Source organism: Schistocerca nitens, chromosome 8 (genome assembly GCF_023898315.1).
Source record: "Schistocerca nitens isolate TAMUIC-IGC-003100 chromosome 8, iqSchNite1.1, whole genome shotgun sequence".
Lineage (NCBI taxonomy): Eukaryota > Metazoa > Arthropoda > Insecta > Orthoptera > Acrididae > Schistocerca > Schistocerca nitens.
In genome coordinates this window covers 311,013,576-311,025,939 of record NC_064621.1, presented here as the reverse complement: position 1 = coordinate 311,025,939, position 12,364 = coordinate 311,013,576, and the positions used below count along the sequence as shown (strand labels likewise).

At 39.1% G+C, this 12,364-nt stretch overlaps 1 protein-coding gene across 3 annotated transcripts in view; it reads right to left on the bottom strand.

Moving 5' to 3' along the window:
• The window catches only part of LOC126198473 (ribosomal RNA-processing protein 8), a 107,746-nt gene that overhangs the window by 92,040 nt on the left and 3,342 nt on the right, over positions 1–12,364 (bottom strand). For all 3 annotated transcript variants that reach the window (XM_049934827.1, XM_049934828.1, XM_049934826.1), the window contains exon 2: positions 3,911–4,644. In XM_049934827.1, coding sequence (XP_049790784.1) covers positions 3,911–4,644 — 734 coding nt within the window. The remainder of the gene's footprint in view (positions 1–3,910; positions 4,645–12,364) is intronic.

Sequence of the window (12,364 nt, the reverse complement as noted above, 5' to 3'; positions counted from 1 at the left end):
TTTTGTACTTACAACCCTGTATTCACGTGACCAAAAGTCTTGTTCCTCCTGCCACCGAACGTCACTAATTCCCACTATATCTAACTTTAACCTATCCATTTCCGTTTTTAAGCTTTCTAACCTACCTGTCCGATTAAGGGATCTGACATTCCATGCTTCGATCCACAGAACGCCCGTTTTCTTTCTCCTGATAACGACGTCCTCTTGAGTAGGCCCCGCCCGGAGATCCGAATGGGGGACTATTTTACCTCCGGAATTTTTTACCCAAGAGGTCGCCATCATCATTCGACCATACAGTAAAGCTGCATGCCCTCGGGAAAAATTACGGCTGTAGTTTCCCCTTGCTTTCAGCCGTTCGCAGTACCAGCACAGCAAGGCCATTTTGGTTAGTGTTACAAGGCCATATCAGTCAATCATCCAGACTGTTGCCCCTGCAACTACTGAAAAGGCTGCTGCCGCTCTTCAGGAACCACACGTTTGTCTGGCCTCTCAACAGATACCCCTCTGTTGTGGTTGCACCTACGGTACGGCCATCTGTATCGTTGAGGCATGCAAGCCTCCCCACCAATGGCAAGGTCCATGGTTCATGGGGGGGGGGGGACATCTGTGGTAATGAAGTAAATTGCAGACTAGCCCAAAATGTGACTATTTTAAAAACCTATTTTGAAATGTGACTATTTTAAAAACCTATCTTGACCACAATACCTAATGTTTATTGTTTTAAAAAATTGCAAAGTTCATGGTTCACGCTTAATAATAAAGTAAATAGTAAAATTGAGCTAGAGAAACGTCGCAATTTTATGAAGCAGCTTACTGCCAATAATCATTCTGAAAAGGTCTCAATTTGATCAGAGCAACATTTTGGTTAACATCAGAATTTTTACAAAAAATTGTAGCCGCTAAATATTAGACTCAAAAAGCTGCAAATCTGTATGTACCCTCGGTTTCACATGCAAACATTACATATGTGACACCAATAAGCTACCTCTAGGAGTTTTCAAGCTATTTACTAATAACAAAATTTGGAACAAAAATGTCCTTTTTCATGGTAGACTAAGAATCATTTGAATTTGTAATAGCAAGTCCTAATTACAGCACTCAATTATATTCATGAAATAATACAACTGTACTAAGTTTCAAGAGTGTATTGTAAACAACAGTGGTACAAAGAATCTTAAAGAGGCAGTTCAGAGGTCATGTTCTACTGTTGGTTTTGTTCTAAAAATTCTAGCCAGCAAAGTTTAAATGGAGTCGAGCTAAAACTTTTTCAGTAACTAAAGCAAACTTAACACTATTTATATAAAAATTAAGAAGATTGTAAATTGTTAAATGACAGAGCTACTAATTAATAAGTGTCTGAGAATGGGGCCATTTACATACTGCTCCCTGTGTCTATGGCGGTTGATGAGATGATGTTCCGTTTGGCGCTCCACCAGGCCCCTATATAAATACAGCTAGAGAAGCAGTAGTACGAGACACTCCGCACTGAGATATCAAACTTTCCATGTCAAATACCCATGTGTATTGTGCCTCAAATGATGTCAGAGCTGGGCAGACTTGAATACATTTTTGGTAAAAGAAGGATGTGAACTCATGAGGACTGTACTGTTCTGTAGATTTCATAGAAATAGCTGTTTGTGTGCCACCCGTAACGCTGCTAAAACCGCACGGCAAATAGCGAGATTATTTTCCACTTTTAAGACGAGCAATTAACTTTTGGTGATTAAAAGTCAGGGCGATGCACCATTTTACTTTGAACTTCCCATAGAGGTCGCCTCTGAACTGTTAATAGTGCTGTTTCTGATAGGGATACTAGTTACAGTACTAAGACATATTTTGTATGTGTGAACTTTTACAGAATATATCAATCAGTTAAAACTCAAAACTTTTATTTATATTCATATTTCCTGGTCCCGCTGAATAAATGGGAAGCAGGAACATTTGTTTTTTCTGTCAGCACAAACAGTAATGTGGATTTGCAGACTGGAAGTTATGGCCAGTATGTTCTCCACTGCTTTCTGGCTGGCCACAAAAATAGTTTTCTGGCTCTTTTTGATGGCAAAGGTAGGTGGAAAGCATGCGAAGACAATTTAAGAGTCCTTTTGTAACAATGTAATGAAGTAACAAGCATTTGATTATCACCCATCCCACAGTGCATCTCTGCAGTAAGGTGAGCTGGGCTTTACTCATAAAACTGTTTTATCAAAACAACAGCAATAGAGCTGCTGCTCTTCGCAAGTGTTGTTGCATTAAATGAATATCGAGAGGGGTCCTTCTGCGCCAGGCTTGAAGAACTTGATTCAGAAGTGTGAATTAACTGGTGATTTGGGAACTGCTCCTGGAAGAAGAAGCCAATGGCCAACTGCAAAACATTCCATGGTTCACCATTTGGAAAGTGCTGTGAACGACTGTGAAATCATATCCAGGCTGTTGTGATGCAGATGGTCATCACACTGATCAACATCTGTAACCTGGAATGTAAATATGGTATGCAATTAACAAATGTTTCCCTCTCATATGGAAATTAAAATGTTTCTTTCTCTTCTACATGTCCTTACAAATGCTTCCACAAAGTTTCATTGTGCTACATCCGTGCATTTTTTGTGGAGGCCCTCTCATGTAGTGAAAGTTTAATTATAACCAGCCCATAATATAACTGTTAACCTTTGGAGTGACCAGCTGCCATTTTGTTTTTGTTTCTATGCTGATTGTTGCAACTGTGTCATAGTTATTTGGCAGCTGTGAAACAAAGATCTTCATCTCCCTTCATCCTCAGAAAGGGAGGATCATTATCATCCATGAGTCTCAGTGGCCTCCTCTTTATTTTTAACTTCCCTCCACCTATCCCTCTCTCCTTCCTGAGGAAGCCACTAGTAGTTATGAAAATTAAGTTCCCTATCTGGCTATTGGCAGTACTAAATATTTTGCCTTCTGAAGGTATGTTTTAGCGAACAATGCCATCTCTAGCAATTTTTGGTTTTTTCCAGTGAATTTTCTTTTTGATACAAATTTGATATCCATAAAGTTTTGAGCATGAAATATTACTGCACTACATGTCATAATCAATACAAATTTGATATCCATAAAATTGTGACCATGAAATATCATTACTGCCCTCCATATCATAATCAATAGGCTGAGACAAATAGTAAAGAAACACAGTGCAGATCTGATTGCTACGGACTCTTTTGAAAGTGAAGGAATGTATATCTATTTATTTATTATCCTTCTGCATATTATGACACTTGGAAAGAAAGGACACTTGGATCAGTGGACAAGAATAAGATCCTGGAAAAAGGAAGGTTAAGGCTTAAATTCTGTTGTGTTGGTGATGTAGTAGGATATTAGTTGCAACATTTTGAAGAGAACCAAACTGCATTTGCCTTAGTTAATTAGGTTAAAGTTTTTCCACACTGAGGTGGAATATGCTCGGCCTGCAGCTACAGTTTTCATTATATAAGGGAAAACAATTTCACCATGTATCTACAAGCTATTTTGCATACTGATTTCAAAACATTACAGCTCCATAATCAGCACAAGCTATTCATTGCATTCATTTGCTTGTAAGCAAGTAGAGTACTATTGTCATATCACAGCACTGACCCGCTACATTAAGGAAACCACAGACAACTTAGACAGGATGACTGGACATGGATTTGAATTCCAATACTCCCAAATGTGAATCTAGTTTGATATCTGCTGTACCACCTCACTTGGTGTAAGATTCTTGTAGAAAGTAGTGTGGTAACGAAGAACAACTCAGAAACTACTGCAAAAGAGAGGACGGCCAGATTGTCAGTTATACAACCTGACTGATTCTTAAATCTATCACACAGTAATCACCTTGTTTGTAAAGGAAAGTTCAATTCTATTTGTAAAGTGAGATCTTAATAAAAAGAATTACACATACCTAAAATGTGATGCTTTAAGTCTATTCATCATTTTTTCCCTCAGAGAATTGGCTGGGGTTTGTGTGGGCGTTACGTTGATAGGAGATGAAACATGTTTCTTCAGATATTGTTTTAATTGCTTAATCTTGTATGGTGACTGTGATTTTATGGTTACAGCTGCATGTTGTGAATTTTCTTCTTTTACATTTTCGGGTTTGGGTGCATTCTTTTCTGTGTAGCCCATGTCAAAATCAATTGAGACTCGGTGATTTTTTTCTGACTTCTCAAAGTCACTGCTAGGAAGAATATCTGTTTCATTACAAATTTGTTTGGAAACACTGTGAACATCTTTACATTTTTTATGGATTTTCTTCTGTAATGGATAACTTTTTGATTTTTCTGACATTCCAAGAGATGTATTTTTCTTTCTTTTTCTCTTCCTTGTTTTTTGACATGTGGATTGGTCTTTTTCATCTACACTGATTTTTTCATTGCTGGTAACTCTGGCTGAGTCATCAGACAGATTGTTCAGTACATCCAGTTTAATTTTCTTTGACAAACTCATATCTTTTGCTAATAACTTCCTTTTATTCCTATGACTATCTTTGGGCTTAATATATAAAGAACTAGTGTCACTATAATCAGTTGTTGGGTTTACCCTAACAAATCTCCCAACTGATGCTGCTGCTCCCAGAAATGAATCAGATTGCTTGTTTTTATGTTTGTTTCTTTTTTTCTTCTTGGCAGGGTCATTCTGTAAGGAAATACACCATTGATTTATTTTATGTCTAATGGAACTAACTAGAAAAACATCAGATTATACTAAGACTGTTGGAGTATGTCAATATGTTACTTTAGATGAAACAACAGAATGCATTCATAGGAAAATTAATAACTTGTACAATAATGAATCAGTACATTATTTAAAAAAAAAAACCTTTAATTGCAAACATGAGAGAAACGAGGCTGGAATAATGACAGTATTATGAAAAGGATAGATTGATTGCTGCTTGCGTATAGAGGAAATGCCGAATTGTGGGCAGGCATAATAAAAAAAAAAAAAAAACTGCTATGCATTTGAGAATTTAGCCAAAAGGCCTTCTAAAGTAGAAAACACACACATCCATACAAGCACAACTCACACACACATTCCATTGTCTCTGGCCACTGAGGCAATTGCATACAGCAATTTGCTTGATAAGAGAAGCAATCTGGGGGTGGGGTTATTGAGGAGACTGGAGCCAAGAGGGGGAGGGACAACGGGTTAGGGATGGGGGAAGGTAAAGTGCTTCTTGGGGGAGCATGTAGGGATGTGGTGGAGACAGGGTAGGGCTGCTAGGTGCAGTCCTGAGGTTTTCGGAGGGCAGACGGGGGAAAAAAAAATAAATAAAAAAAAAAAAACTAATGTGTGTGTGTGTGTGTTGGTTGAATAGAAGGCTGTATAGTGCTGCAGAGGGAGCAGGGAAGGGGGTATGTGAGTGAAGGACTGACACTAGTGGAAGCTGAGCCAGAGGGGCTATGGATATGTTGCACGGAGTGTTCACAGGCCCACCTGTACAGGTTCAGAAAAGGTGGTGTTGGTAGGAAGGATGCAGAAGGCACAGGCTGAGAAGCAATCATTCAAGTGAAGCACTTTGTGTTGGGCAGCATGTTCAGCAACTGCATGGTACAGCTGCCTCCTGGCCACAGTTTGTCAGTGGCCATTTTGTGGACAGATGTCTTGTTGGTTGTCACACCCACATAGAATGCAGCACAGTTGTTGCAGCTTAAATAGTAGATCACATGACACCTGCCACACACAGCCCTGTCTTTCATGGGATAGGTGATGCCTGTGACCGGACTGGAGTAGTTGGTGGTAGGAGGCCATACAGAACAGGTCTTGCATCTAGGTCTGTTGTAGGAATATGAGCCATGAGGGAAAGTGTTGGGAGCAGGAGTGAAGTAGGGATGAACATGGGTACTGCATAGGTTGAGTGGGCGGCAGAATACTACTGTGGGAGAGATGGGAAGGATAGTGGGTAAAATATGCCTCATCTTAGGGCACAACGAGAGGTAGTTGAGGCTCTGGTGCGGAATATGATTCAGTTCCTCCAGTCCTGGATGACACTGAGTGACGAGAGGATAGAGCTACTCCTAGATCTTTAAACTGATCATTTCTCCTGCCTCAGTCTTGCATATTTTTCAAACCTTCTTGTGCCATTTGAGCTTGTTGAACTCTGACCTACAAACCTCACCCCTTCTTCTTCTTCTTCTTCTTCTTCTTCTTCCTCTTCCCTTATTCCAACATGAACATACTAACCCCACTGTCCCCTCTCTTCACACATATCCACCTACTAGCCTGTATTCTACATAATCATATTTTTATTAATTTTTCTTTTTGATCTCATTGTATTTTCATATCAATTTTACTTTTTTTATCTTTTCACTATCAGCCCTACTCCCTCAGATTTGACCTTCTTTTCCTATACTTCATCTGTTCTGTCCTTTTTGTCATTTTTTCTGACGTATTTTTACATACCCTGTACATTTTTACAGAGGGTTCACCACTGTGGTTTTGAACCACATTGACTACCTGGCAGAGGGACTCTGACAGCTGTCATACTCGTCCACCTACAAACCATGCCACAGTGATCCCATACCAGAAATCCAATGCCACAGTGATCCCATACCAGAAATCCAAAAGGGCCTCCAGTCTACCCTCAAATCCTTAGTTCCACCCAGAACTTCTGCTTGTGTCACTCTCTCTCTCTCTCTCTCTCTCTCTCTCTCTCTCTCTCTCTCTCTCTCTCTCCCCACCCATACAACCCCGTGCACCCTTACTTTCTACATGCTTCCTGAAGTCACGAACCCAACCACTCATGACACCCCAATACAGCCATTTACTATGTCCCTATTGAGAGACTCTCAGCTCTTGGGGACTAATAGCTTCAACCTATTACCTGTAACCTATCATCCTATGTTAATGACAAAAACCATTTCCTCCATCGAATCTCCGCAGTTCCTGTTCCTTTACTATATGGCAACTCGTGCATCATTACTGATGGCACCTCCCTCTACACTAACACCCCTAATGCTCATGGCCTTGTCACTACTGAACAGTAATCTTTCCCAATGCCCAACTGACTCTAAATCTACAATCTCCTTCCTGTTTACCATGACCAACTATAACCTCACCCACAATTACTTCACCTGTGAAGGCGTCACCTACAAACAAATCCATGATAAAGCAATGGGCACCCACATGGCACCATCTTATGACAGTCTATTCATGGCTGTCTACACGAACTTTCCCTAACTATCCAGAATCCCAAAGCCCTCATCTCATTCATATTCACTGATGACATCTTTGTAGTCTGGACTGAGGGTGAGGTTATCCTACTCACACTCCTCCACTCTTCCCCATTTGCTTCAGCTAATTCTCCTCAACCCAACAAAGCCACCTTCCTTGATGTTGTCCTCTACTTCCAGGATGGCTACATCAGTTCCTCTGTCAACATTAAACCTACCAGCCACCAACTACATGTCCACTTCGGCAGCTGCTACCCATTCCGTACCAAGAAGTCCCTTCCACACGGCCTAGACCCCATGGTTGTCGCATCTGTAGTGACGAGCAGTTCCTCTCCAAATATGCAGTTCTCCAAGTTGCCATAGCTAATCCAATGTCACGCAAACATTGAATTTGTGAATAGCGTAATGCGAAAGACACAAAACAACAACTCTAGAGGAACACTGTTTAATAGAGTGACTCACGAGCTTCCATACATGGGTGATATTGATTTGTTATCCAGGAGGAAACAGGACCTGGAAGAAAAGCATCAAAAAGTAGAAAAATATGGTGTGGAGATGGGGCTGACAATTAATCCGTCAAAGATCAAGTATATGTTAACATCTAGGAAAATATATAGAGAAGGAGAAAGACGCATGACTTTGAAAGGAAAAGAATATGAATGCAATGAGAGCTTTAAATATCTTAGGTCACTGTTAACTGAGAATAATGATTTGAGAGAAGAAATACATGCAAGGATTGCAGCTAGTAACAGGAGCTACTTGGCACTGATTAAAGTGTTTAAAGCAAGGAGCCTTAGTAGGAACTGAAGCTGACTGTGTATCGTACAGTAGTTAGACATGTGGTGATGTATGGTTCGGAGACCTGGACTATGACACAAAATGAGGAGGAGTTGTTGCTGAGATGGGAAAGGAAGATACTTAGGAAAATCTACGGGACAGTCAATGATAGGGGTTTTTGGAGAATTAGAAATAATAAGGATATCAGAGAGTTGTAAAACAAATGAGATATCACGACAGAAATAAAGAGCAATATACTAAGTTGGTTGGTAATTGTATAAAGAATGGGGGAGAACAGCACAGTTAAGAAAGTTTTCAAAGGAAAACCCAGTGGACATCATACAAGGGACAGACCAAGGACCAGATGGCTAGACAACGTGGAGGAGGACTTGAGAAGATGGGAGTTAGAAGATGGAGAGCCAAGGCAGCCAGCACAGAAGAGTGGGCAGAGATTGTCTGGGAGGCCAAGTCCTTACAAGGCTGTAGCGCCAAGGAGTAAGTAAGTAAGTAAGTAACATTGAAATGTGCATCTACACCAACTCCTGGCTTGTCTTGCCCATTCAACGACACCATTTGCACTGCTACTGTAGCAGTGTGCTGTTTACAGTGGCAGTTCAAAAAGTTTAAAACAACTGATCAGGCTCCGACTGGGAAGTACGGTCAGTGATGCAGTTTTTAACAGCAAGGAACATTGCAGCAGCACACATTCATTGATAGATGAATGAGGTGTACCGCCCCAACTTGATGATTGACAGCAAAATGTGTAAGTGGGTGAGAGCTTTAAGGACAGGTGGGAAAATTTCCATTATGAAATGCAATCAAGCTTACTGTCAGTGATCTCAGAAGATTTAGTCAAAGAGGTGGTCAAACAGATTTGTGGAGACTGACGATTCACAATTTCAACCTTAGCATTGGAATTTCGGAATGTGGGTAGAGCAATGTGGCACAAAATTGTCCCTGAACAGTTGCAATTTCATAAATTCTGCACATGTTGGGTTTCCAGGTTGCTTACTGAGAAACACAAAATGGAAAGAATGGCTTGTGGCCTGGATCAATTTTTTGAGAACATTATCACAAGGGAGATGAGATGTGTGTTTCTCACATGACCTCATCATTTAAACGTCAGTCTATGGAATGGTCTCACATGACAACACCAGTGAAAGTCAAGGCCAAGTATAATCTCAGCACAAAAGGTTATGACAACCATGTTTTGGGATAGACACAGAGTCTTCTTGGTCACATTTATGCAGCAAGGGACAGCAATAAACGCAGTCACTTACTGTACTATCCTGACTAATCTTCAATGTGCAACACAGAAAAAGGGATGTGGCCTCCTGATGCCTGGAGTTTTGTTGCTGCATGATAATACCAAACCCCATTCTACTGTTCACGCCAAAAATACAATCAGATATTTTGGATGGGAACAGACTGTCCATCCAACATACAGTCCAGACTTGAAGCCAAGCAATTTTCACTTGTTCCACTGCCTAAAAATGCATCTCAGCAGCAAGTGCTTCACAACAAACGATGAGGTTAAAGAAGCAGTTAAAGACTGGTTATCCTCATAGGTGCCAGATTTGTATGACTTAGGGATACAAAAGCTTGTAGAATGTTATGACAACTGTCTAAACAATGCAGTAACTATGCAGAAAAATAGAGAAACATGTACGGAATTAAATACAAACAGTTTTTTGATGAAAACTGTGATGTTTTATGTCGTTATGAAATCTGATCTTATTTTCCAAATAACCCTCATACTTCCTACCTATAAATTATCAGTAGCCTACTACAAACTTGTGTGTTTCTTTATCCACTATGGTGGCACAGAATTTAAAGAGCTATTCATCACCATATTCATTAATCTTATGGTCCGAGACTTAATTCCTGATACTGATTTGTAGCCATTCCACGTTACAGAATTATGACATTAGTGTATATTCTTCAAGATGAATCTGTTCAACTTCAATGATTTCCATCTGATGATGTGATATGGACAAGAAATCTGCCGACTTTTTATTTATTCTGTATGGATGCTAAACATTCACCCTATTTTGCAACGAGTCTTACGATCTTTTGATGAAAGAGGGTAAAAACCATTTTCTTTAATAAACATAACATTATCCAAGTTTCAGTAGTATAATTTGCCAATAGTATCTTCAACTGTAACTATATTTATTCTGCAGCTCTGTCTTCTGGATAAATTTGCTCTCTCGAAGAGGCCTAGGGATTACAAAGTAAATCACTGGGAAAGTATGGTTAGGCTGCTGTTTTGGTCAGACTGAATGCTTCTGGTATTTAGTCATGCAAGTAGCCTTTTACCAAAAACAATGACATGCCAAACATACTGCGTATGATGTGAACATGTGTGAACACCCCTCTTCCCTGAGTAGTTTTCCACATTCTGCTTTAACACATTCCACTCAATCACTCAAAGAGGGACACGACCTTCGCATTAGTCTGAGGAGCATTCACAGCTTTATAACTGACACCATAAAAACAAAAAAATAATTTATTTATTTATTTATTATCATCCCAATGATCACATTTGTGATATAGGATTTGTCAGGGTACATTTTAACAACTATATAATATCTTTACAAAATTTGTATCTGTGCTGAATTCATATTAATCTATCTTATGTTTAATACAGTATACAACTAATAAGTGTTTTTATAACATAATTTATTATGCACTGATGTAATTTCATTTGTCACATTAACTTAAACATACATTTTATACAGTTGCGCAGAGATATTCACATATGCTGTAATAGCATTTGTCAAGCATGTGGTTCTTTAGAACAGTTTTAAATTTATCCTCATTTTCCAGCTCTTTGATATGTTTTGGTAGTGCATTAAAAAGTTTGATGCCTTGATTACATACATGTTTCTGGGCTTCGGGTCCTTGTTACAGCTTGTATGTGGAGATCTTTACATTGCCGTGTATCGCAATTATGGAAGTCTGTATTGGTTTTCATTTTGTCCTGATTTCTTTTGATCACCAACAGACATTTCAGAATGTATAATGATGGAATTGTTAAAATTTTCAATGCTTTAAAAAGGGGCCTACAATGTGTTTGAGGTGGGCTGTGGGTCATTATCTGAACAGCAAGTTTTTGCAATTTGAAAATCTCATTTAGACGACAATTTGTTATTCCCCAGAATACTATCCCATAGGATGCAATGGATTGAAAATAGCCAAAATATACTAATCTGGTACAGTCATTACTACAAACTCTTGAAATTATTCTAAGCACAAAACATGCTGAATTTAGTTTTAGTGCTAAGTTCACCACATGGTCCTTCCAATTAATCTTCTCATCAATGTGCATACCCAGGAATTTTGCACACTGTACTCTTTCAAGTTGTTTGCCCTCCATGGTGGGATTTAGGTCGTCCTGTTCACTTATTTTTCCATATTGCACATAACTAGTTTTTTTTTTTTTTTTTTTTTTTTTTTTTTTTTTTTTTTGCATTCAGTGTTAGCTTGTTAGCACTAAACCATTTTTGTACATCTTGTAGGACATCGTCCACAGTACTGTGCAATGACTGCTTCATATCACTAACTATTAAACTAGTATCATCAGCAAATAACATGATTCTAGCTTTTCTCTCTGACACCTGAATATCATTAATGTAAATGAGGAACAGCAAGGGGCCTAATACACTTCCTTGGGGTACTCCTACTGTGACCTCCCTTGGATCTGATCTTAGTTTAATTTTTTGATTAATATTTGGTGCTGTAATTTCAACCACCTGCATCCTCTTTTCCAGATAAGACTCAAACCACTTTTTTACCGGTCCTCTGATACCTATAGCTTCAAGCTTTTTCAAAAGTATGCTGTGGTCAACAGTGTCAAAGGCTTTTGACAAATCTACATTTATCCCAACTACACTATTTCCCTCTTCCAATTTAGTGATTATTTCTTTTGTGTATTCTAGTACAGCTGTTTCGGTACTTCTCCCAGTTTGAAATCCATGCTGATTACTGTTTATCAGATTGTGCATATTAAGATAATGTGTGACTCTATATTTCATTAGTATCTCTAAAACTTTAGAGAAAGTTGGGAGGAGTGAGACAGGTCTGTAGTTTTCTATTTTAAGTTTATCACCCTTTCTCAACAGGGGACTGACTTTAGAAATTTTCAGTTTTTGTGGAAACACGCCCTCAGCCATTGACAAGTTTGCTATGTGCGCCAATGGTTTCGCTATCTGATTAGCTGTTTTCTTTACTAATATTATTGGCACCTCATCTACTCCAGCTGACATCTTGGACTTCAGACTTTTAATCACTTTTAAAACTTCCTTTTCGTTTGTTGGAACTGCCATCATACTGCTGGCTGCCTTGGGTGCTTCCATCTGAATCTGCTCCCCAAGATTCCTGCTTAATGTCTGGGGTACATTTAAAAA